We start from the raw sequence: 27527 nt of genomic DNA, 5'->3' as shown, positions 1-27527 counted from the left end.
AGGGGTTATTGGGTTATGAGGATAGGGTGGAAATGAGGGCTTAAGTGGGTCGGTGCAGACTCGGGCCGAATGGCCTCCTTCTGCACTGTATGTTCTATGTATCTATGAATGTGAAGGGGTGATATTTAAATCATCTCTTGTTGAAGATGGTCATTGCCTGGCACTGTATGGGACAAATATTACTTGCCACTTGTCAGCCCAAGCCTGGATATTGACCAGGTCTTACTGCATCTGGTCAAGACTGCTTTTTACGGAGTGGCGCTGGACATTGTGTAATCAACAGCGAAAATCCTCACTTCTGACCTTCTGGTGGAAGGAAGATTATTGGTCTAGAGGCTGGTTTTGCTCCGTGGGCTAACCAATTGGCTTGTGATGCAGAACAAGGCCAGCAGCGCGGGTTCAATTCCCGTACTGGCCTCCCCGAGCAGGCGCCGGAATGTGGCGGCTAGGGGCTTTTCACACTAACTTAATCAATGCCTACTTATGACAATAAGCGATTATTATAATGAAGCAGCTGAAAGTGGTAGGGCACTACCCTAAGGAAGTCCTGCAGTGATGTCCTGGCGCCGTGATGATTAACCTCCAAGTCTAAATTCTGACTGCATGACCATATCCCCCTTCCTAACTATGTTATTGGTACCAATGTGGACCACAAATGCTGACTGTTCATTCTCCCACCTCCGGGTGATCTGCAACTGTTCAATGACACCCTTGACCCTGGAAAAGCACATCCTCCTTGATTCACATCTGTGGCCACAGAATCATCGGTTTGTTTCTGCATTGATTCTAGAACTCAAAAACTACTGTTCACTTTCAAATTGTCAATCATTTTAAAACTTCTGGCCCACTCAGTGATTCCTGGTGTGGTTTTGCCCTGGTCTTTACACTTGTAATACTCCTGTTGAACTGTCTCTTGAATACTTTTGTGAATTAGCTGTCATTACCTTTAATAGTTCGAGAACTTTTAACAGCTTTTGTAACAAGCTCTTCTAAACAAGTCACCGTACAGCTTAAGGTCATTGCAATCAAGGTTCCTGTCTATATGCTGTAATTGAAAATTGCTGTAATGAAAAGCTTATCCTCTGACTCTCTTTCCATTAATTAAGTGGTTCTTCAGGGATCTGTGTTCTCCCCCTCTGTTCCTTCCTATCATTAACGGTCTGCTCTCATCTTCCAAATCTATCCACGTTTTTGCTGATGATTGCATTATACATTCAACAGCTTCCTTCAGATTATACAGGCCCTTAGCACTCAAAATCCTCCGTGCTGGCAGTGCATCAACTGAATCTCTGTATCTTGATCTCTTCTATATCCTTCACAGTATCTTTGTATTGTTTCCAAGTGTAATGAACTGCTACCAGTTCTTATCCTTGGCTCAACCCTTTTCCGTATCTTTATACCCTAACCTCACTGTCATCTCTATTCTCAAACCAAACGCACATTTACATTCTTGCTAAAGTGGATTCCCAGGAAACCTGGGGCACGATTTCGGGTTGTCCTAGAGACCAGAATTAGGTGAAGGCAGGTATCTCGGAGGGTTGTGGAGCTGGAGGAAATTACAGAGATAGAGAGGAGACAAGACCACGGAGGGATTAGAAAAACAAAAATGAGAATTTTAAAATTGGGGTTTGCGTGGTCAGAAGCCAATATAGGTCAGTGAGAGCAGGAATGATAAGTGAAGAGGGCTTGGTGCGAATAAGGGCGTAAGCAGCAGAGTTTTGGCCCTCAAGTTGAGATAGGATAGAATGTGGGATGCTGACCAGGACAGTATTGGAATAGCTAGGTCTAGAGGTAACAAGACATGCATGACCATAAGATGAGCTGAGACAGCAGTAGTATGTTAATCTTGTAAACTTTACCTGGCAATGTTCTACAGGCAAGTTCCTACACAAATTTCAACCTTGTGTTTTCCCTTTCAGATATTGGCCTACTTGTGTATTTTAGTCACTTCCTGTTTCATAGAATCCCAGAACAGTGAGGCACAAAAGGAAGCCAATTCTGTGCCAGTTCTCATGAAGAGCAATCCAATTAGTCCCACCCACCCCTACTCTTTCTACATATCCCAGCAGTTTTATCTCCTTCAGGTATTTTGTTATAACCTGCCTGTTTACCACTGGCTGGGGACTAATAGCAATCCCACAATACTTGGGGAATATGAGCTTCCCCAATGAGGGGGGACGGAGAAATCATTAGCAGAGTCCCTCCATAAATAGAACTGGCCAGTATGGAACCAGCTAGAGAGGAGTGAGCAGCAAGGGAGTACTGCTGCTGTTGTATATATATGTTATTGTAAATAAAGTTAATTCTTTCTATTCTACAAACTCATGCTGCATTGAGAAAGTGGGACCAATCAGCTTTTATTTCCAAACTGGATTTACTTATAGTGGAGTCGGACACTTTAGGAACATTCAAATGGTTATTGGATAGGCATATGGAGCACACCAGAATGACAGGGAGTGGGATAGCTTGATCTTTGTTTCGGACAAAGCTCGGCACAACATCGAGGGCCGAAGGGCCTGTTCTGTGCTCTACTGTTCTATGTTCTATGTTCATCCAAATGGGAACAAAGTTCCATAGCGAGTGTGTTCAGCCATGTGTTTCCTGGCACTCGCAGTGCTGAGAAACACATGGCTATTCAGTGCATCTCATGTTGTACAAGGGGCCTCAATGGGGAATGCGCAGCCTCAGCCGTGCATAGCCTCATTTTGTCCAGTGGGAGGTTCTGCTCGCTAGAACTCCCCAGTATAGTGAGAGATTGGAACATCATCTCAGAGGCCCCCGAAACGCTCCCCGACCTCCAAACGCACTACAGGAGAGCCCCCGGCCCCAACACCCACATGGGGCTTCCCCCGGCAGTGCCCATGCCAGCTGGCAATGCCACCTGGGCAGCTTGGATTGCCAAGCTGGCACCCGTGCTGGGGCACCACCCTGCCCAAAGGATATGCAGCTGGGGGCTTCCCATCCCCTGGGAGATCCCCACGAGTACCGTTCCGTCTGGTCTCCATTTGTGGGGGCAGCACGGTAGCACAGTGGTCAGCACAGTTGCTTCACAGCTCCAGAGTCCCAAGTTCGACTCCCGGCTTGGTTCACTGTCTGTGCAGAGTCTGCACGTTCTCCCCTTTTCAGCGTGGGTTTCCTCCAGGTGCTCCGGTTTCCTCCCACAGTCCAAAGATGTGCAGGTTAGGTGGATTGGCCTTGCTAAATTGCTCTTAGTGCCCAAAATGGTTGGGTGGTGTTACTGGGTTACGGGGATAGGGTGGAGGTGTGGGCTTGGGTAGGGTGCTCTTTCCAAGGGTCAGTGCGGACTCAATGGGCCGAATGACCTCCTGCATTGTAAATTCAATGATTCTATGAAGGTCTCTGAGGTGATGGGGATGAATCCCAAAGCCTCGGATATCGCGGGAATCTGAATATAAGAGTGAGACTGTCTCGCTCTAATATGCAGATTTGCCAACAAGTGAACCCACAATGGGCAGGATTTACATTGCAACATCTCGCTAGATTCCGTTGGATCTTGCAAGGTATTGCGAGCTGGGTATTTCCCAGGAGCAGGGTCGATCGTCTTTTATTGGCCATGCTATGCCGCAGTGAGCTGCTTTTCCGGCGCAGAGTGGCTTTTGAATCGTGCCCTTGATTTCCTCCTTTGTGCCAAACATAGGTTTTCCCCTCAAAAGCTCTTAAACCTCGCAAAATGCTCCTATATCTGGTTAGAATTTTCTCTTACTCCTCGACAGGATAGTTGAAAAGATCTCTCATAGAACATAAAACTTACAGTACAGAAGGAGGCCATTTGGCCCATCGAGTCTGCACTGACCCACTTAAGCCCTCACTCCCACCCCATCCCCGGAACCCAATAACCCCTCCTAACCTTTTTAGACACAAAAAGGGCAATTGATCATGGCCAATCCACCTAACCTGCATGTCTTTGGACTGTGGGAGGAAACCCACGCACTCACGAGGAGAATGTGCAGACTCCACACAGACGGTGACCAAGTGGGGGAATCGAAGTTGGGACCCCAGCGCTGTGAAGCCACAGTGCTATCCACTTGTGCTGCTGTGCTGCCCATCTCTCATTGTATAGCCATTCTGATCTCTCTTCTATGATCTTGTCTTTCTCTATTTAACTTGTACATTAGTATGGCCACTGGTCCTGTGAGCTTCCTTCTCATGCCCAACCACATCACCCAATATGTTCTTCCCTCCTATCAGTACCCTCACTGTATTTAAATACATGGATGCAATCTTCACTCCCTCTTGCCTATTTGATGGAGGCACTTCACCCTCTTTCCCTCCTGCGTGCTCTGTTTTTAAAAAATATTTTTATTGACAGATTTTAATTATAAACAAAATAATATAAAACAGTTCATTCAAGTTTCAATGCAAAAATATTACAATCAAGGACCCCAGTTAACTTAACCCTCCAACATTAACTAAACCCCTTAGGAACTGACGGTGAATAACTCTTTAAAAAAGGAAATCGATGGGTGCCATATAGGTAGAACCTTTCGACCAACCCCCTAATGATGTACTTGACCTTCTCCACCCAAGCAGAATGCATCTTTGGGCTATTAATGAGGAGAAGGCAAGGACACCAGCTTCACCCCAATCTGCAGCACTGCGAGTATCATACCCTGAAAATGGCCACCAACGTACACGGCCCCAGATCAACATTAAGTCTCCCTGACATGGTGCTAAAGAAGGAGACCCAGAAACTTACCAACTTGGGGCACGACCAGAACATGTGTGGGTACACCCCCCCCCCCCCCCCCCCCCCCCCCCCCCGGCCTCTGCTCTGTTTGATGGGAGCCGCTTTCATTCCTCAGGCTCCACTTCATTGTGGTAATCTCTTCTCCTCCATCCCTGGTTTTATCAAAGTATTCTTCTCTCATTTGCTCCATGTTTATGGAGACACCAATCTCTTTATCCTGTTTTACAGAGGGAGTGTTGCTCTTGCATCAGTTCAAGGATTTTATTGTTTGCAGTTGCCTCTTTTTCCTGGAAGTGCTTTTCGCTCTTTTCGCATTTATCCCCCTCACCCCACACACACAGCAACAAATAGCTTTTCTCGAACTATCCCGTCTCATTTTTGTTCTCAACTACTTCATTAAACTGCATTCTGTAACTCACTCTGAACCATCTGTTATTCTGAACATACACTATCTGAACCCCTCAGTAAATGCCCATAACTCCTACTGTACAAATATCCTTTACGTCAACTGTTTAATTACTTAATATTAAACTGCAACTTGTTCCTTAATGTTCAACAATGTGTTGAAGAATATTGTGTGCAAATCCCACATGTCTGCATCCCCTACAAGAGTGGTTTATGCATCAGTGTATGGCACAGTTTAGATTTGTTAGCAAACTCTTCTCATAATTTACCACTATGTTGCTTCTTTGGTGTTTAGGAGTTCTGGAAGCAGCTTGGTGAGCTTGGAGTTCTAGGGATCACTGCACCTGGTGAGTTTTGATAGCGTCAGCTTCCGTCAGTTTTGCTTTGCATAGCAGTAATTTTAACTATTCCAGGGGATATGGGGATGGTGTGCGAAGGTGGGGTTGAAGTAGAAGATCGGCCATGATCTTGTTGAGCAGGGTCATAGAGCCAAATGGTCTACTCGCTTTCTAGGTTTGCACATAATGTTATGCCAACTTTGTATTATTTTGTGGGATATGAGCATCGCTGGCAAGGCCAGCGTTTGTTGCCCATCCATAATTAACCTTGAGAAGCCGGCGGTGGGTCTCTGCCTTGAAGCACTGAAGTCCACCTGGTGTAGGTACAGCGCAGTGTGGTTTGGACGAGAGTTCCATGACTTTAATCCAGCTGCAGTGATGGAATGGTGATATGGTTCTCGGTGCCCAGTTACACAATTTTGATTGAGACTTCAGTCCAGCACTTGGGGAGTGCCACATTGTCAAGAGGAGTCCCTTGAACGAGTTGTCACACCAAGGGTCGCTCTCTTCTGACCGTCTCATGGACAGTAAAGATCTATGAATTGCTGTTCTGACCAGATTTAATATCTCCACAGATAAATAATCGTCAGTGGAACAGATTAATTGTAATTTGCCTGGGACAAGGTAATTAACTTGTGCCAAAATGAATCAGTCATGTGAAGTGCTCTTAGAGGTTTTAATATAAGGCACGGTGGTTAGCACTGCTGCCTCACAGCCCTAGGGACCCAGGTTCAATTCCGACCTCGGGTGACTGTCTGTGTGGAGTTTGCATATTCTTCCCGTGTCTGTGTGAGTTTCCTCCGGGTGCTCCGGTTTCCTCCCACCGTCCAAAGATGTGTGGGTTAGGTGGAGTGGCTGTGCTAAATTGCCCCTTGGTGGGGTTACGGGGATAGGTTGGGGGATTGAGGTGCCGGGGTGCTCTTTCAGAGGGTCGGTTCAGACTCGATAGGCCAAATGGCCGCCTTCTGCACTGTAAGCATTCTAGATTCCGTGGGCATCCGCCTGTAATATATTGAACAATTGTCAATTGAACATGCCAAATTAAAATTGTTACCTTTTGCTCTGAAAAAACGTTTAAAAAACTTGGTGCATCCAAATATCTGGATGCAAATGCATTGCCCAGTGTAGTACTCAGTCATAGAGATCAGGGAGAAGACGAAAATAAGTTTTTTATTCAGAAAGTTGTTGTGTTTTGGAATACACTTCCCAAAAAGGGTTGCAAATTCAATAGTAAGTGCTAAAAGAGCACTGGAGATATACGTGAAAAAGAAATAACAAAGCTATGGGTTAAAAGCAGAGGAGTGGGACTAACTGGATATCTCTTTCAGGCAGCCAGCATAGACAGGATGGACTGAGTGGCCGCCTTTTGTGCTGTATCATTCTCTACATATATTTATACTTAGCAGATGATTCAGGCTAAATAGCCACCCAATATTCATTGTCTTTGCATAAAGAAGGACTACTTGAATGAAGTACTGGAAGACAGCCAGCAACTGTGCAACTTTACCCCAACGTTTAAACAAATATTAGTTCTTAGGATGTGAGTGTTGCAGGCAAGGCCGACATTTATTGTCCTTCCCTACTTGCGTGGGATGGTGATATTGAGCCACCTTCTTTAACCACTCGCAGTTTGATACAGTTGAGTGGCTTGTTGGAGTACTTCAGGGGGCAATTAGAAGTCAGCACAGTGGTGTCATATGTATTGAAGACTGGGTAAGGACGTTCGTATTTGTTCCCTAAAGGAAATTCATTCATGAGTTTTTGCCATAATCCTATAACTTCATGTTACAGCTTTAACTCTGGAATTTTTCAAACCAAACTTAAATGCTCCTGCTGCCATTTTGGAATGGCATTATGACTACTAGAGTGCCACGCATGAATTCATATCTTCAAAACAAGGAGAAAAAATATCTTACTGTTAAAATGGGTGACATCACAGTAGTGTGCAGTACAGACTGGGAAAGCAAAGACCTGCCTGTGATGTCCCTCCCAAATCCCCGATCAACCTCTTGGACTATGTTGCAAATCATAGGGTGTGACTGACTTTGTACTACTTGTGGAACTTCATGCAGGAAAATAATGTGGAACTCTAGAATTAGTATGTACATTGGGCTGGTGCGGTGAAGATATTTAGCCAATGTGGTTTTGTGTTTGCTTTTTAGATTAAGACGTTGTAGTGGTGTCTATTTTGCATGTTACTGCTCTTATTTTTAAGAAAATAGAATGAATTTGCAGTGCTATAACATCATGCGGACGTCTGGTGACGTCATGTGAAAGCCTAGTCACCCTGGCTCCTGGCAGGGTCTTTGTTTTTGATCCCTTCACATGTTGTTTCAGTGGATTTTAGCGTCCAAACCCAGTTAGTTGATTCAGAGAATTTTTTTCCTAATGGCAACATGTCGAAAACATCACCAGATGAGCCCAATATGAAGAAAGCCTAGGAGGGTAGCCTGTCGATAAAGCCTGAGGGATTGAAGATGGCTGCTGTTACGTTAGGCCCGCTGGCTGTGGTGATGCGCAGGAGCTGGAAAATGTGGCAGTTCGAGCGGCAGGACAAGGAGATAAAGCCACTGGCGAGGAGGCACTGGGTCCCATTCGCGAGCAGCTAGGAAATAACTCTTAAGGTGCTCCAGGGTAAGACTGTGAAGGGTATGGAGGAGGCCTTGTTGCAGCATGAGGGGCGGTTTGCCTCATTGGAAGTGGAGTTGCTGCTCGTGGCGGAGAGCAAAAAGGGCCTGAGGTTAAAAGTGGAGAATCTTGAGAACAGGTCTAGGCGGTTGTACCTCAGGATGGTGGGGCTGCCAGTGGGAGTGGAGGACTCTAAGTCGACTGAGTACTTCTCGGAAATGTTTTCTCGGCTGGTGGGAGGGGATGAGTTGTTCTCTCTTCTGGAGTTGGATAGTGCTCATCGGCACTCTGACAGAATCCAAGGTCCATGAGCCACTGCGGGCGGTTATTCGCTTTTCAGCTACAAGAGGAAGGAGAGGGTCTTGGAGTGGGTGAAAAATAACTGTAATATTGATTGGGATGGGCACATGGTACAGATATATCAGGACATTGGAACTGAACTGGTGAAGAGGCGTGCGGCCTTCAACAAGGTGAAGGTGGTGTTTTATAGCAAAGGGATGCAATTTGGGATGGTGTACCCGGTGCGATTGCGGGTCACAGTAGATTTGAAAGATTATTTCTTTGACACTCCACAACTGCGGAAGCCTTCATCAGAGAGAAGTTGGGACCGGACTGAGGAGATCTGTTGGGGACTTGTGCAAAAGAGATGTTTGCACAGTATATTTATGCCTCTTTCTGTTACGTTTTTGTTTTCTTGGAAGTTGGGGCTGTCAGAAAGGGGGGGGGGGGGGGGGGGGGGGGGATTGGCATGTTGCTTGGAAGGAAGGGACGCTTGCTAATGACGTTGGAGTTTGGGTACTTTGGTGTGGGGAGTGGGTCAGGAGGGATAGGGTGGTTGTTGTTTTTAGGGGGGTTATTGGGCCCTGGGTGGAGGCCACATCACTAGCGGGAAGGAGAAGGGGTGGCTAGTGATCTGGAGTAGGGGGAGATGCTGCGACCCGTTGGATTGGGTTGACGTTTAGTTTGTTTGTTTGGTGGGGGGATGGGCTTTGTTGAGGTGGCAAGTAGCCTCCGAGCTTGGAGGGGGAGGGAGGAGACAATGGGTAGGGGAGGCGGTGGGGGAAGGGAGAACTAACAATGGCTAGGGAATTCTCTTTGACCCTAGAGGTGGGGCTGGAAGTCATCTTGGGTGGGACTGCGGTATTGCGCCATGGTAGGGATGGCTGACTCGAGGGCTGGGTGAGAGACCCCCCAACAACGTTAGTCACTTGGAATGTGCGGGGCCTGTGGGGGCCTGTGAAGACAGCAAGAGTTTTTTTCCCCACTTATAGGGGTTTGGGGGACAATAGGGACTGGTTTAGCTCACCAGGCTAAATCGCAGGCTTTTAAAGCAGACCAAGCAGGCCAGCAGCACGGTTCGATTCCCGTACCAGCCTCCCCGGACAGGTGCCAGAATGTGGCGACTAGGGGCTTTTCACAGTAACTTCATTGAAGCCTACTCGTGACAATAAGCGATTTTCATTTCATTTTTCATTTCATGTGGTGCTCCTACAAGAAACTCATTTGTGGGTATGGGACCAGACCATGTTGCGGAAGGCCTGGGTGATCCAGGTTTTCCAGTCTTATTTGATAGTGGAGTCCGGGGTGTGGCAATTCTGGCCAGCAAAAGGGTCCGTTTCCAGGCGGGGATGGTTCTGGTTAATCCAATGTCGTTACGTAATGGTTACAGGTACGCTGGAGGGGAGGGCCGTGGTGTCAGTGAACGTGTATGCCCCAAATTGGGATGCTGTCAAGTTTGTGGGACAATTGCTGGCCACAATACAGAAGTTAGACATACACCGATTGATTTTAGTGGGGGGGATTTTAATTGTGTGTTGGATCCGAAACAGGACTGCTACAGGCCAAGATCGCTGGCCCCTTTGGTGATGGCGAGGGTGTTAGCCGCATTCATGGAGGAGACTGGAGGTGGGGTGGAATTACTGGCGGTTTATGCATCTGGGGGGGGGGTCAGGACTTTTCCTTTTTCTGTCCCGGTACACAAGGTGTACTCGAGGATTTACTATTTTGGGTAGGACCCTGCCCTGTGGGGTGCAAAACGTGGAGAAATCGGCGGTGGTTATTTTTGGCCGCAAGCTGCACTTGGTGGACTTGATATTGGAGGCTGGTGGGTGCAGCGCACGGGATGGAGGCTGACTGTTGGACTGTTGTCTGATATTGGGTTTTGTGGGAAGATATCCAGAGTCATAAAGAAGTGCAGGGAATTGAATGAGAATGGGATGGTCTCACCCTCTACTTTCTGGGAGGCATTAAAGGCAGTGATTGGGGGGGGGGGGGGGGGGTCGTCGTGTACAAAAAAAACTCGTCCCCTCATCCCTCCACTCCCTCTAACCCCTTCGCGCCAATGCCAGTGGCTCAATCGCCGGGGCAAAGAACAGCGAAATGAGTGGACACCCCTGCCTTGTCCCCCGGTGTAACTCAAAATAATCCGAACTGACCTTTTTCGTCTGAACACTCGCCTTCGGCGCCTTATACAGCAGCCGAGCCCAATCCATAAACCCCTGCCCAAACCGCCCCAACACCTTGAACAAATAAGCTCATTCGACCCGTCTCCGTGTCCATTGCCACAACCACTTCCACTTCTTGGCCCTCCAAGGGCAACATTATAACATTAAGCAACCTCCATACGTTAGCCGACAACTGCCGTCCCATCACCAAACCTTTCTGGTCCTTGCCTATCACCCCACCCGGCACACAATCCTCTATCCGCGTCACCAGCACCTTTGCCAACAACTTCACATCTACATACAACAGTGAAATTTGGTGGTACAATCCACACTGCTCCGGGTCCTTGTCCTTCTTTAGAATAAGCGATATTGAAGCCTGAGACAGTGTGGGGAGACGTTTTCCCCCTCATTATCGACTCACATCTCCACTACTAGGGGCCCCAGTTCCAACCCAAACTTCTTCTCAAACTTGACTGGGAACCCATCTGGACCTGGGGCCTTCCCTGCCTGCATCTACCCCACGCAATCCGTTACGTCCCTCAGCCCAATCGAGGACCCCTGACCCTGCATGTGCACCTCCTCAACCCTCGGGAACTCCAACCTGTCCAAAAACCGCCTCATCCAAACATCCCCTACCGGAAGCTCTGAATCATACAATATCCAGTAAAATGCCTCAAAAACCTTGTCCACCCCACTCGGTCCTAACCATAGCTTTGACTGATAACTTTTAAATGGTATTTTTATGCTTATAAATACAATGCATTTAGTGTATCTTTGGCTGTGCCTTGTGTGTGCAAATTCATGATTGCGTGTGTTTTACTAGTGTGTATATTGATGCAACAATGTTCTCTTGTCATGTTAGTGTGTTTTTTAGGAGTGTGTGAGTGGGTGTATTCAGCTGGACTGTAGTATGTCGGAGCGACTTTGCACTTTGCAGTTGATTGAATATGTTTACTAAATGGCTGGAATCTCTGTGTTTAATTTGGCGTGTATGATGTGTGCAGAGGAGCATATAGTGTTTTTAGCATGGGCGTTGCAGAAAATTCTTGAATATCTGATGATTACAGGTGTACTTTTCTGGTTACATCGAATTTACAGCACACGAACAGAGCTGACAGTCTAATTGGTCTATGCTGTTTGTGCTCCTCGTGAGCCTCTGCCCACCTTTTCTCACCTTGTCCTATCTATCCTTTCTTGTCCTTTTTCCCTCCTGTACTTAACAAGCTTCCCCTTTATGCTATTTACCTCAACCTCTTCCATGCAGTAGCACGTTTCACATTCTCACCAGTAGTGTGTGTAATTACAGTGTTTGGCTCGTGTGGCTGATGCAAGGTGTTCAGGATTTTGTTCCTGTTGCGGTGAGTGTAATGATCTTGCTCAGCTGCCTTTGTGATGCCTTACAGAGGAATATGGAGGGGCAGGAGGTGGATACCTGGATCATGTCCTTGTTATGGAGGAAATAAGCCGTGCGTCTGCTGCCATCGGCCTCAGTTATGGAGCTCATTCCAACCTGTGCATCAATCAGCTGGTGAGGAATGGGAACGAAAAACAGAAGAAGAAATACTTGCCAAAGGTATAGCACCAAGTAACGCAAAGCTCCGGTCATGCTTAAGTTGAATTAGTGGTTCATGCTTTGTATTTCTTGCTCTCAGATTATCCTTTATTAGATAAAGGACATTTCAGAGAGGTATCCAAGACATAATCTCCAGTGCCTTCTAATCCCAAACTCTGAGTCCAGTTATAGTATAGATACCAAACTCAGGCAAGTACCGATATAAGTCCCTATATAGTGGCAATAGCAGCTAGCAGATCTGAATTTCATTGCCAGATCTACAGTGTGTCCTGTCTAATGATAAAACAGTTCCGCTTGGCTTCAGCATATCATAACACGGCTGGAGGTTTAGGAGCATAAAACTGCCTCCAAACTGTGGGCTCCTGCCTTCATATTGCCTCCATCACCTGACTTGAGCTCCTGCTTATGCATCAGTGTGCACTGTATAATGTGCACTTTTAAAAATCCCATCTTTAAAGTTACAAAGGCAATTGCAGAATGGATGGGGGAAACCCTTAATCAATCTCATTGCTTGCTCCAAAAACCAATTCAAAATCAAATTGAAGCCAATTCGTGGTCTCCAAGAGAGAGAGACAAACCAGATCCAAGATGACAAGAAAAGGCTCAACTTGGGCTTGACTAATGCTTGATCTTAGCCAAAAGGCCAAGAAGCGATGTCCTACTTTTATTTAAAGTTCAACTGATGTCTCACATATCCAGCTCATTGCAATCATTCGACAACTCCTGCATTTATTTCTGGAATAATGTGATTCCCAAGGAATGATGTGTTCTGGGTGTTACATTCCAAGATTTAAATATAATAAATGAAAGCAACAAATGATCAGTCTTATTCGGCTGGTAAAACATGCCTAACCAGACACCAGCCATTATTAACAACACTGCAGAGATGGTGCACATCTGACATTGTAACCAAAGTACCATAAAGGTTGTTTCCCAAAATCCCTAGTTGCTGTAACTTTTCAGAAAGAAAGGTATCAGGGGCAGCCTGGTTCAAAGCAGGAACATGACAAGGTAGCAGGGTTCTAAATAAAAAATGTAAGGATTAAAAGAAAGTGTGTCCTTGCAAGTGGCATCTTCAAACATAACACAATATCGATTGGTGAGCTATTTCGAAACAAGAGACTCGGGGTTTAAAATCTGGAACAGATTGTAAGTGAAGAGAAATCTTTCAACCATCACTTGTGCAACTACATTACAACTAGAAGGGAATCTATTGATTGTGTTATATTCCGGAGTTGGTTCTTGGAGCAGCCTCCGAATGTGCTTGTCACTACACTGCAGTTGGACCATGACGTGAGTTTCCTTCTATTTAATTGGCTTTCTCTCCTTTCAGTTAATCAGTGGTGACCATTTTGGGGCTCTGGCCATGAGTGAAACGAATGCAGGGTCAGATGTTGTCTCGATGAAGTTGAAGGCGGATAAGAAAGGTTTGTGGAATTAATGACACAATGAACATAACACTGGCTTAGGTCTCTGGTTCCCTTTGCGATCTAAACTTGAATCCATCCCAGACCGATGGAATCAAAGTTGCTGCTATTTGGTGGAGAGAGTCCTTTTTGAAACACGTTTGGCGACTTGTCACTGGCTTGCTCGCGAGCCCAAGTTCATGACATGAAATTACCCATATTTTTGCGCGAAATTGCTTAATGTTACAGATTGGATTCTGCTGTAAGTATCTCCTCTGATTCCATCATACCATTATCCCTGTAGGCGACTTGAATGTTTTTATATGGGAGTGTAAGGAACACTTCTGATCTGAACAGGAACTCCACGCACTCGTACGTCTTCAATCTCTCCGAAGGTGGACCAGTTCAACTCTAGACCAGGGAAAACTTTGATTCCATTGCTTTATTCCAGAAAGTATATGTTAACAGGTGTGATCAGAGTTGCCTAGTCCTCTCCCTCCACCTACACACAATCCCCAAAATTATCCCGTTAAGCTTCCTGATAAAGTACTTGGGAACAAAGATGGGGAGAACCTGGGCAGCACCGTTATTTTCACTGTCTGCACACGCCCAGCCACTGATAGCGGCAACCCATCCCACCTCTTGAAAACCACCTTCATTCCCTCTACCAATTGGGCCAAGTTCAATCCACGCCACTTGGATTCCTAAATACCTAAAACCTTCAACGTTACTCCCCCAGCCTCCTCTCCTGCCCTCTAACATTAATCGGGAACACTTCGCTCTTTGCCACGTTCAACTTGTACCCTGAAAAGCAGCCTACTTCCCCCAAACTCCCTCCAATGCTGCCCACTGCCCGGTCCAAGATATATAACATCAGATCATCCACACATAGCAAAACCCTATGCTCGGCAACCCCCTAGCCCCTGCTCAATCCCTTTTCCTTTCCATTACCTTGCCTCCCTAAGCACCATTGCCAACGGCTCTATCACCAAGGCGAAAAGCAACTGGGAGAGCGGGCATCTCGTTCAGCGATGTAACCCAAAGTACCCCAAACCCATCCGGTTCGTCAGGGCATTCACAACCGGCACCCTGTACAATAGCCAAACCCAATTCACAAACCCCTTTTCAAACCCGAACCGCCCAGCACCTCCAGCAAATATGCCCACTCTACCCGATTAAAAGCCTTCTCCGTATCCATTGTCACCACTGCTTCTATCTTCTGCCCCTCTGAGGGCATCAGAATAACATTACGTATACAAATTAGCCTCTGCAAATTTGCTGATAACTACCTTACCTTCACAAATCCAGTCTGGTCCTCACCTTTCACCTCCGGCACAGAGTCCACAATTCCCGATGTTAGCACCTTCGCCAACAACTTTGCCTCAAAGTTCAGCAGCAATATCGGGCACTACGACCCACACTGCTCCGGTTCCTTATCTTTCTTTAAGATCAGGAAAATGGATGCCTGCAAAAAAGAGTGGGGAGCAGCCCCCATTCTCGCCTCATTGTATGGCCCCGGGGCCTGTTCTGCCTGCATCGCACTCATGCCACCTGGCACATCCCTTAACCCAATCGTGGCCCCAGCCCCTGCACCCTCTCTTCCTCCACCTTAGGAAACTCCAACCCATCCAGGAACCACCGCATCCCCATCTCCCGAGATGAGGGCTCCGACTCATGCAGCCTCCTATAGAAGGCCTCAAATACCCTATTCACCATTTCTGGAGCCGGCACTCCCTTATCCATTTCATCCCTCACCCTACCAATCTCTCTCGCCGCTGCCTGCTTCCTCAAATGGCGGGACAGCATCTGGCTTGCCTTTTCCCCGTACTCATACAATGGCCCTCTGACCCTCTGCAACTGTCCCACTGCCTTCCCCGTGGACACTAACCCAAGCTCCATCTGGAGCCTCTGCCTCTCCCTTAACAACCCCTTCTCCGGTGCCACTGAGTACCCCTGCATCACCCTCAGAATCCCTTCCATCAGCCTCATCCTCTCCTCATGCTCCACCCTCTCTCTATGCGCTCGGATCAAAATAAACTCCCCTTGACTGCTGCCTTAAGTGCCTCCCACAGAGTGGCAGCTGTGATCTTCCTCGTGTCGTTCAGCTCCACATAGCCATAAATGGCAGTCCTCACCCACTCATATGCCGCCTCATCCAATAGCCCCACATCTAACCTCCATTGCCGCCGTTGGGCCTTCCGCTGCACCACCTACAAACTCACCCAGAGTGGCGTGTGGTCAGAAACCACAATTGCCAAGTACCTTGAGTTGGCCACCCCCACCAGCAGTGCCTTGTCCATGACAAAATAATGTGATCTGGGAGTACACCCGGTGCACATGGGAAAAGCATGAAAACTCCTTCATCCTTGGCCTCCCAAACCACCACAGTTCACCTGCCCCCCCCACCCCCATGTATGTATCTATGTGCTCTATGAACCCCTCAACTCTCGCGCCACCGCTGACACTCTTGACGACTTAGGACTCCACCGGTCCAAACCCGGATCTAGGATCTTGTTGAAATCGCGCAGATGCGTGTCCAGGTCCCTAACACCCACCTCATTAAGTCCACATCATCCCAATTCGGGGCATAAACATTCACCAGGACCACCAGCATCCACTCCAACTTCCTACAGACCATCACATACCTACCCCTCCTGTTTGGCTACAATCCCTACCTCAAAAGTCACTCTCTTCATTAACCAACATCACCACATCCCTCGTCTTCATTTTCAGCCCCAAGTGGAGCAACTACCCCACCCATCCCTCCCTCAGTCTCATCTGAACCCCCAACTTCAGGTTCGTCTCCTGCAAAAGCACAACGTCCACTTTCAGACTACTCAGACGCGTGAAAACACGCTACCATTTAACTGGCCCATTCAGCCCTCTCACATTCCACGTGACCAGCCTCTTCTGGCTGCTCAGCACCATCCCCATCTCGGTCTCCAGCGAGGTCAACCGATCCTCATGCTTCCCCACCGACTCCTCCACCTTCTGGATCACCAAGCCCTGAGCTTCCTTCCTCTGCTCCACTCGCTCAATTGCCACCTTAAGTGGCTCCATCACCGTGGCCAAATCTTCCAAGGCCTCTTTCCTCTGCCGCTGGAATTTATTTAAAAACTCCACCAGCTGCTCCGTCGACCACTGGTGGGGGCAGCGCTGCCCCCTTGCCCTCCACCATCTTCATCTGTGTCGCACCGCAGAAACTTTCTGCTCCCAACTGCTCTCTCTTTCTCGTGGTTCTTCTCGTCTGCTGATCTATATGCCGATCTCCCCAGAGGAGTATTTCCTTCCCTGGGAACTCGTACACCGTTTGCCCTCAAATAACACACCATTTGGATGGGAAAGGACCGAAAAAACCCACCTTGAACGGGAACCACCAAATGTGTGATCACTCACTCCATGGCCGCCACCGGGAATCCGCAGACACACTTTTCATCTGTTTTCATAGTTTTTCTGGGGATAAGTCATTTATAGCTTGAGGGGTGCCACTCTGCATCAAGCATGGCTGCCCAGGAGTCCCTCCTGCTCTTATACCAGCCATTGGCATGTGTTGGATTTTGCATGTTGTTATGAACACACCTTCCTTCGCTATTGAGTCCTGGGGTGGGATTCGAGCCTGGAGTTCTGGTGTTGGGGCGGTGTCATGTTCCCGGTCCAGACCCGAACATTTGTTAGAGTACCGTACAAGAGCGCCAAACATTTTTTAATTTGTAAAACTGCAAGGAAAGGATACTTTGCTCCAGGAGTGATTCCACTGATAATTAGGGATATGTTATATTAGAACAAAATGATCATTAACACAGGATTAAACACATTAACATCACAGAAAATAGCTTTTCTATTAACAGTCAAACAATTTTAAAATAAAAGGGAACAGTTTAAGTACTAGCTTATCTGTCTCCAATTTAGCAAAACCCATTACAGGTCAAGGTTAACATACGTAGGGATACTTGCTGTCTTCTGTGTAGAGAGTTGCTTTCAGCAAAGGAGATACCCTTTCAGACACAAGCTGCAAGTCCTTCTGTCTTTGGCAGATTAAAAGCTAAAATCCTTGCTACTGATGCTCCTCCCATTAAATACATCATCTCAATCCCACGAACTGTTTTATGACCATCATATTGAGGCTAAACACAGCCCCTCAATAATCTAAACCCCAGGGAATCTTCTTTCTATATACAAAATTCCTTTAGCCATGTTTAGGTAAACAATTAAATGGTTAGAATCAATGATTATCTGACTTTTATGGCATCGTAATTGCACCTTTTTGCAGATAGAGTCTGCATGTATATTAAACCAGGATTTTTAAACAACATTACTGCAACGGAAAAATGTATACCGTAACCCAGGCTTTCAATAACATTACTGCAACTGATATATACAATACAATCTATAAAACAAATTCTTACATTCATTATAGCAGGGAGGCTACCCACTGCGCCAGAAGAACTCCCGCCCCTTGTAGATGCTGACTACTAAATGTGGAAAATATTCCATACTTTGTTCACCCAAACAGAAACATGAAAACTTGAAGCACCATTGTCGAGAAGAAAATTATTCGGTGATTGTCAAAATAGACACAGTGCAGAATCCCAAGATGTAAAGGAGGTGCTTGCTTGATTGTTCTTTTCTGATCAATTGAATACCGAAAAGCAGTGTGCTTTACTGACTGAGACTTGTTTGTATTTTCCATAAGGTGATTACTACATCCTCAATGGCACCAAATTCTGGATTACCAATGGGCCTGATGCTGACGTTCTCATTGTCTACGGCAAAACAGACATTAATGCCAAGCCTGCATCGCGTGGTATTACAACATTCATTGTAGAGAAGGTAATGTATTACTTTGATTCACATCGGGACCTTTTAGCATCTCTTTGGGGAGATTTTTGGGCATCAGGCATTTGTAAATGGCCGTTAGTTTTCTTTTTACGTTGCAATAGTTATGAGCTTGGGCTCAAGAATACATCTTCAGCCTGGTCTGCTTTATATCCCAAATTTTCACCTGAGCTTCAAGAGTAAATTCTGGCCAGTCGCTGTCCCTGTCAGGTGATCAGGCAACAACCTATGGGGCTCAGGTGGGAATGGTGGAGAGCTACTCTTGTAGAGCCCATGACTGAGAAGCGATGATAATCGGTTGCTGTGTGGATCTCACCAGGGCAGTGATCAGGGCCTTCGTGTGGATCTCAACAGGGAGCAGTAATCGGGTCCCCATATGGAGCTCACCAGGGCACAGTGATCAGGGCCTTCGTGTGGATCTCATCAGGGAGCAGTGATCAGGGCCCCCGTGTGGAGCTCAGCAGGGAGCAGCGATCAGGGTCCCCATATGGAGCTCAGCAGGGAGCATCGATCAGGGTCCCAATATGGAGCTCAGCAGGGAGCAGTGACCGGGTCCCCGTGTGGAGCTCAGCAGGGAGCAGCGATCAGGGTCCCCATATGGAGCTCAGCAGGGAACAGTAACCGGGTCCCCTTGTGGAGCTCAGCAGGGAGCAGTGATCAGAATCCCCATATGGAGCTCAGCAGGGAGCAGTGACCGGGTCCCCGTGTGGAGCTCACCAGGGAACAGTGATCGGGTCCCCGTGTGGAGCTCAGCAGGGAGCAGTGACTGGGTCCCCATATGGAGCTCAGCAGGGAACAGTAACCGGGTCCCCTTGTGGAGCTCAGCAGGGAGCAGTGATCAGAATCCCCATATGGAGCTCAGCAGGGAGCAGTGACCGGGTCCCCGTGTGGAGCTCACCAGGGAACAGTGATCGGGTCCGCATGTGGAGCTCAGCAGTGATCAGGGTCCCCGTGTGGAGCTCACCAGGGAACAGTGATCGGGTCCGCATGTGGAGCTCAGCAGGGAGCAGTGACCAGGGCCCTGTGTGGAGCTCAGCAGGGAGCAGTAACCGGGTCCCCATGAGGGGCTCAGCAGGGAGCAGTGATCAGGGCCCCGTGTGGAGCTCAGCAGGGAGCAGTGACCGGGTCCCCTTGAGGAGCTCAGCAGGGAGCAGTGATCAGGGTCCCCGTGTGGAGCTCACCAGGGAACAGTGATCAGGGCCCCATGTGGAGCTCACCAGGGAGCAGTGATCAGGTCCCCATGTGGAGCTCACCAGGGAACAGTGATCAGGGCCCCCGTGTGGAGCTCAGCATGGAGCAGTGATCAGGGCCCCTGTGTGGATCTCACCAGGGACCAGTGATCAGGGCCCCTGTGTGGATCTCACCAGGGACCAGTGATCAGGGCCCCATGTGGAGCTCACCAGGGAGCAGTGATCAGGGCCCCTGTGTGGATCTCACAAGGGAGCAGTGATCAGGGCCCCATGTGGAGCTCACCAGGGAGCAGTGATCAGGGCCCCATGTGGAGCTCACCAGGGAGCAGTGATCAGGGCCCCATGTGGAGCTCACCAGGGAACAGTGATCAGGGCCCCCGTGTGGAGCTCAGCATGGAGCAGTGATCAGGGTCCCTGTGTGGAGCTCAGCATGGAGCAGTGACCGGGTCCCCGTGTGGATCTCACCAGGGAGCAGTGATCAGGGCCCCTGTGTGGATCTCACCAGGGAGCAGTGATCAGGGCGCCGTGTGGAGCTCAGGAGGGAGCAGTGATCGGGCCCACATGTCTGGAGCTCACGGCTGGAGTGGGAAGGATGGTTTTATAAAAAAGATATCACTGGGAATCACGTGATGGAAGTATGGGAATTGCTGTGTTTCTCTATGCACTGGCATTACTCATTCTTTGATCCTCTCCTTTACCACGCTTACACAGCCCATACTTACTAATCCGGCAGTGAATACTCCATATTGTGTCCCTGGAAGGTTTTTGGCTAAATGTTGGTGATAAAAGAAAGCAGTCAGAAGCAACTGGAGTGGAGTCAACTCCTCAACATGGAAACTTAATCCTCGAATTGGTTCTGGATCCGGCACTCTCGAAGACATTACATCTCTTACTGTTAATATTATTAAAGTCATTGTCATACTTGGCTTTTGGTGCAGAATATCAGTGCTCAGGCTATTGAACTTCAGAATGCTAGTAAGAGGCTCGAGGAAGCAGAGGAGAGAATCCTTCATGTTGAAAATGCTACTTTCTTAATTGAGGCCCGCTCGCAATCCTCGGAAAAGCAGGTATATGGTATGTCAGAATTCCTGGATGATCTGGACAACAGAGGCCGGAGGAAAAATGTCTAGATCATCGGTCTGCCAGGAATGGAGGGTGCGCTTCCTATTAAATTCTTTGAGAGCTGGCTGCCATGTTTTCTTAAGCTGAACACAGAAGCTGGGCGTATTATGTTAGAATGGGCACATCGCATCCGGTCTTTGAGGCCAGGGGACAATCAGCTTACCCAGACTGTAATTATGCATTTTCATAATCGCCAAAGAGCATTGGAAGCAACAAGGCATATTGGGCTTTACTCTATGAGGGAGTGAAAGTGTTTTTCTTCCAAGATTTCTCGGCAGCCAAGCAACAGAAGCTTAGAGGCTTCAATGACATTAGAAATCGTCTGAAGGCTATCAGTGTGCATTATGCCCTGCTTTATCCTACTACAGTGAGGGTGACATCTTGCCTCTTTTTTTGAGGGGAACGACTCCTTGGTGTCATGATAGAAAGTTAGTAGGATAGCTCTACGGGTTCGCACATGGTGAGGAACATTCCCTTGGTGTATTTGTTTTTATTTCGGTGTAAAAAAACGTATTTACTGGTTCCTGCAAGGATGCAGGCATGCTCAGAAAAATAATTTATAATGTGTCAATGGTGCTTCTTGTATGATTGGAGAAGGGGAAGGCATATGTGGTGCTTGCCCGAACAGGACATGAAAATCTCTGGCATGTAAGGCATATTCTCTTTGGCTAAATAAACAATGGCGGTCACCACTTTGAAACATTGCTTGTGGAATGTGTGGAGAGTACATCATTCTATTAAGAGAAAAAAGATTCCGTCGGCCCCCATGAATCAGGAAAAACAATTGAGCGGAGAGTGGAGTATGAGGTGAAAATCGTGGCCGGCATCGGGCGCCTGACAGAACGCCATGCTCCATTGCCTCGACAGCAGCGTCAGTGCATTCTACTCCGGACGTAGTGATCTTATTGGATACAGAGAAATCTTTTGAACTTTTGATTGGATGCAATGGAATTATTTATTTTTGATACTGTAGAAGTTCAGGTTGGGAGGAGAATTGTTAAGTGGATAAATGTGGACGGTATCTTAGGTGGCATAGTGGCACAGTGCTGAGTGAGCACTGCTGCCTCTCAGCACCAAGGATCCCTGTTCGATTCCCATCTTGGGTGACTGTGTGGTGTTTGCACGTTCTCCCCGTATTGCGTGGGTTCTGGTTAGATGGATTGGCCATGCGAATTGTCCCTTATTGTCCAAAGATGTGTAGTATAGGTTACGGCCTACAAGAACATAGAACATAGAACGATACAGCGCAGTACAGGCCCTTCGGCCCTCGATGTTGCACCGACATGGAAAAAATCTAAAGGCCATCTAACCTACACTATCCCATTATCATCCATATGCCTATCCAATAAATTTTTAAATGCCCTCAATGTTGGCGTGTTCACTACTGTTGCAGGTAGGGCATTCCACGGCCTCACCACTCTTTGCGTAAAAAACCCACCTCTGACCTCTGTCCTATATCTATTACCCCTCAATTTAAGGCTATGTCCCCTCGTGCTAGCCACCTCCATCCGCGGAAAAGGCTCTCGCTGTCCACCCTATCTAACCCTCTGATCATTTTGTATGCCTCTATTAAGTCACCTCTTAACCTTCTTCTCTCTAACGAAAACAACCTCAAGTCCATCAGCCTTTCCTCATAAGATTTTCCCTCCATACCAGGCAACATCCTGGTAAATCTCCTCTGCACCCGTTCCAAAGCTTCCACGTCCTTCCTATAATGAGGCGACCAGAACTGTAAGCAATACTCCAAATGCGGCCGTACTAGAGTTTTGTACAACTGCAACATGACCTCATGGCTCCGGAACTCAATCCCTCTACCAATAAAGGCCAACACACCATAGGCCTTCTTCACAACCCTATCAACCTGGGTGGCAACTTTCAGGGATCTATGTACATGGACACCGAGATCCCTCTGCTCATCCACACTACCAAGAATTTTACCATTAGCCAAATATTCCGCATTTCTGTTATTCTTTCCAAAGTGAATCACCTCACACTTCTCCACATTAAACTCCATTTGCCACCTCTCAGCCCAGCTCTGCAGCTTATCTATGTCCCTCTGTAACCTGCAACATCCTTCCGCACTGTCTACAACTCCACCGACTTTAGTGTCGTCTGCAAATTTACTCACCCATCCTTCTGCGCCCTCCTCTAGGTCATTTATAAAAATGACAAACAGCAACGGCCCCAGAACAGATCCTTGTGGTACGCCACTCGTAACTGAACTCCATTCTGAACATTTCCCATCAACTACCACTCTCTGTCTTCTTTCAACTAGCCAATTTCTGATCCACATCTCTAAATCACCCTCAATCCCCAGCCTCCGTATTTTCTGCAATAGCCGACCGTGGGGAACCTTATCAAACGCTTTACTGAAATCCATATACACTACATCAACTGCTCCTCCCTCGTCTACCTGTTCAGTCACCTTCTCAAAGAACTCGATAAGGTTTGTGAGGCATGACCTACTCTTCACAAAACCATGCTGACTGTCCCTAATCATATTATTCCTATCTAGATGATTATAAATCGTATCTTTTATAATCCTCTCCAAGACTTTACCCACCACAGACGTTAGGCTCACCGGCCTATAGTTACCGGGGTTATCTCTACTCCCCTTCTTGAACAAAGGGACCACATTTGCTATCCTCCAGTCCTCTGGCACTATTCCTGTAGCCAATGATGACCTAAAAATCAAAGCCAAAGGCTCAGCAATCTCTTCCCTGGCTTCCCAGGGAATCCTAGGATAAATCCCATCCGGCCCCGGGGACTTATCTATTTTCACCTTGTCCAGAATTGCCAACACTTCTTCCCTAAGCACCTCAATGCCATCTATTCTAATAGCCTGGGTCTCAGCATTCTCCTCCACAATATTATCTTTTTCTTGAGTGAATACTGACGAAAAGTATTCATTTAGTATCTCGCTTATCTCCTCAGCCTCCACACACAACTTCCCACCACTGTCCTTGACTGGCCCTACTCTTACCCTAGTCATTTTTTTATTCCTGACATACCTATAGAAAGCTTTTGGGTTTTCCTTGATCCTACCTGCCAAAGACTTCTCATGTCCCCTCCTTGCTCGTCTTAGCTCTCTCTTTAGATCCTTCCTCGCTTCCTTGTAACTATCAAGCACCCCAACTGAAACTTCACGCCTCATCTTCACATAGGCCTCCTTCTTCTTCTTAACAAGAGATTCCACTTCTTTGGTAAACCACGGTTCCCTCGCTCGACCCCTTCCTCCCTGCCTGACTGGTACGTACTTATCAAGAACATGCAATAGCTGTTCCTTGAACACGCTCCACATATCCAGTGTGCCCAACCCTTGCAGCCTACTTCTCCAACCAACACATCCTAAGTCATGTCTAATGGCATCATAATTGCCCTTCCCCCAGCTATAACTCTTGCCCTGCGGGGTATACTTATCCCTTTCCATCACTAACGTAAAGGTCACCGAATTGTGGTCACTGTTTCCAAAGTGCTCACCTACCTCCAGATCTAACACCTGGCCTGGTTCATTACCCAAAACCAAATCCAATGTGGCCTCGCCTCTTGTTGGCCTGTCAACATATTGTGTCAGGAAACCCTCCTGCACACATTGTACAAAGAATGACCCATCTAATGTACTTGAACTATATCTTTTCCAGTCAATATTTGGAAAGTTAAAGTCTCCCATAACAACTACCCTGTTACTTTCGCTCTTTTCTAGAATCATCTTCGCCATCCTTTCCTCTACATCCCTAGAACTATTAGGTGGCCTATAGAAAACTCCCAACAGGGTGACCTCTCCTTTCCTGTTTCTAACCTCAGCCCATACTACCTCAGAAGAAGAGTCCCCATCTAGCATCCTTTCCGCCACCATAATACTGTCCTTGACTAGCAGCGCCACACCTCCCCCTCTTTTGCCCCCTTCTCTGAGCTTACTAAAACACCTAAACCCCGGAACCTGCAACAACCATTCCTGCCCCTGCTCTCTCCATGTCTCTGAAATGGCCACAACATTGAAGTCCCAGGTACCAACCCATGCTGCCAGTTCCCCTACCTTATTTCGTATACTCCTGGCATTTAAGTAGACACACTTCAAACCACCAACCTGAACACTGGCACCCTCCTGCGAAGTCAAATCTGTGCTCCTGACCTCTATACTCTCAATCTCCTGTACCCCAAAACTACAATCCAGGTTCCCATGCCCCTGCTGAATTAGTTTAAACCCCCCCAAAGAGCACTAACAAATCTCCCCCCCAGGATATTGGTGCCCCTCAGGTTCAGATGTAGACCATCCTGTCTATAGAGGTCCCACCTTCCTCAGAAAGAGCCCCAGTTATCCAGAAATCTGACTCCCTCCCGCCTGCACCATCCCTGTAGCCACGTGTTTAATTGCTCTCTCTCCCTATTCCTCATCTCACTATCACGTGGCACGGGCAACAACCCAGAGACAACAACTCTGTTTGTTCTCGCTCTGAGCTTCCATCCTAGCTCCCTAAAGGCCTGCCTGACATCCTTGTCCCCTTTCCTACCTATGTCGTTAGTGCCAATGTGGACTACGACTTGGGGCTGCTCCCCCTCCCCCTTAAGGACCCGGAAAACACGATCCGAGACATCACGTACCCTTGCACCTGGGAGGCAACATACCAAACGTGAGTCTCTCTCGCTCCCACAAAATCTCCTATCTGTGCCCCTGACTATTGAGTCCCCAATTACTAATGTTCTACTCCTTTCCCCCCTTCCCTTCTGAGCAACAGGGACAGACTCCGTGCCAGAGGCCCGTACCCCATGGCTTACCCCTGGTAAGTCGTCCCCCCCACAAGTATCCAAAACGGTATACTTGTTACTCAGGGGAACGACCGCAGGGGGTCCCTGCACTGACTGCTTCTTCCCAGTCCCTCTTACAGTTACCCATCTATCTCCAGTCTTTGGTGTAACTACTTCCCTGAAGCTCCTTTCTATGACCCCCTCTGCCTCCCGAATGATCCGAAGTTCATCCAGCTCAAGCTCCAGGTCCCTAACACGATTTTTGAGGAGCTGGAGTTGGGTGCACTTCCCACAGATGAAATCAGCAGGGACACTGACGGCGTCCCTCACCTCAAACATTCTGCAGGAGGAGCATTGTACTGCCTTCCCTGACATCACCTCTAGATTTAAAAAAAACAAGAAAAAGAAAAAGAAAGGAAGAGCTTACCTGATATTACCTCAAACCCTGCTCCCGCTGAAAGGTAAGCAAATTTAAAGGCACTCACTCACCTTCACGACAGGCCCCTGCTCCCGCTTCCCAACCACCGTGGAGTGGGGGGGTTGGTTAGAGAAGGAGGTAGGGTGGGAAACACTCAAGAAGTGTTTCAGGTTTAAGTGTCACTTGCCAACAGCCTCTCCACAAACCACCTTCAACTTAGGCTGACCGCACTGCACGTATGCAAATTTCCCCAGAACAGCTGATCAGTAGCTCTGCTCTGCTGCCCTCTGCTGGATGATTGCCTTCACTCAAACTCCTTGGGTCTCCTTCGCAGATTCACCTTCAACTTAGGCTGACCGCACTGCACGTATGCAAATTTCCCCAGAACAGCTGATCAGTAGCTCTGCTCTGCTGCCCTCTGCTGGATGATTGCCTTCACTCAAACTCCTCGGGTCTCCTTCGCAGATTCACCTTCAACTTAGGCTGACCGCACTGCACGTATGCAAATTTCCCCAGAACAGCTGATCAGTAGCTCTGCTCTGCTGCCCTCTGCTGGATGATTGCCTTCACTCAAACTCCTCGGGTCTCCTTCGCAGATTCACCTTCACCTTAGGCGACCGCACTGCACGTATGCAAATTTCCCCAGAACAGCTGATCAGTAGCTCTGCTCTGCTGCCCTCTGCTGGATGATTGCCTTCACTCAAACTCCTCGGGTCTCCTTCGCAGATTCACCTTCAACTTAGGCTGACCGCACTGCACGTATGCAAATTTCCCCAGAACAGCTGATCAGTAGCTCTGCTCTGCTGCCCTCTGCTGGATCGCAGAGACGCACCTGAGGGAGAAGGACCGACTTCTGGTAAGGAAGGGCTGGGTGGGACAGACGTACAGACGCTACGGGACGAGGGCTGGGGGAGGGGTAGCAATATTAATTAGCAAATGGACGAGGTTTACGGGAACCAAGCCAGTTACGGACCCAGGGGGAAGGTACGCCATGGCCAGCGGTGTCCTGGAAGGGGCATCTGTCGTACTGGTAAATGTGTACGCCCCAACTGGGACGACTCAGAATTCATAAAGAAGACCATGGCGGAAATTCCCAACCTTGACACACACCGACTGATTATGGGGGGTGACTTTAACTGCGCACAGGACCCATTGACCGACCGATCAAATCCCAGAACAGGGAAAATATCTGGCATGGCTAGGGAGCTAGGGGCCTTCATGGAACAGATGGGGATGGTGGACCCATGGAGGTTCCTGCACCCGGGAGAAAAGGAGTTCTCGTTCTTTTCGCAGGTGCACAAGGTATACATCCATATCGACTTCTTTGCAGTGGGAAAATCGGTGCTTCCAGGGATCACGGGAATGGACTACTCCGGGATCGTTATATCCGACCACACTCCACACTATATGGATGTGAGGTTGGAGACAGGCTTGGCCCAGCGCCCCACATGGAGGCTGGACACGGACCTCCTGGCCGACCAGGTTTTCTGCCAAAAAATATCGCAGGCCATAGGCGAATACTTTAGTAACAACCAAAACGTTTTGGGAGGCACTGAAGGCTGTGATCAGAGAAGAGAGCATAGCCCACAAGGCAAGTAGAGATGGGGGAGAGAGGGTGGCCAGGCAACAGCTAGTGGACTCCATTCTGGAAGTCGATAGAAAGTACTCTGAGGCCCCGACCGTAGAGCTGCTGGCAGAGAGGAAAAAGCTGCA

At 48.0% G+C, this 27527-nt stretch overlaps 1 protein-coding gene across 3 annotated transcripts in view; it reads left to right on the top strand.

Moving 5' to 3' along the window:
• The window catches only part of ivd (isovaleryl-CoA dehydrogenase), a 60260-nt gene that overhangs the window by 6778 nt on the left and 25955 nt on the right, over positions 1-27527 (top strand). For all 3 annotated transcript variants that reach the window (XM_038783887.1, XM_038783903.1, XM_038783895.1), the window contains 4 exons: positions 5409-5460; positions 11927-12096; positions 13430-13523; positions 18196-18332. In XM_038783887.1, the coding sequence (XP_038639815.1) occupies positions 5409-5460; positions 11927-12096; positions 13430-13523; positions 18196-18332 (453 nt within the window). The remainder of the gene's footprint in view (positions 1-5408; positions 5461-11926; positions 12097-13429; positions 13524-18195; positions 18333-27527) is intronic.

This window comes from Scyliorhinus canicula, chromosome 2 (assembly GCF_902713615.1).
Source record: "Scyliorhinus canicula chromosome 2, sScyCan1.1, whole genome shotgun sequence".
NCBI lineage: Eukaryota > Metazoa > Chordata > Chondrichthyes > Carcharhiniformes > Scyliorhinidae > Scyliorhinus > Scyliorhinus canicula.
This window is presented reverse-complemented; position numbering and strand designations above follow the sequence as displayed.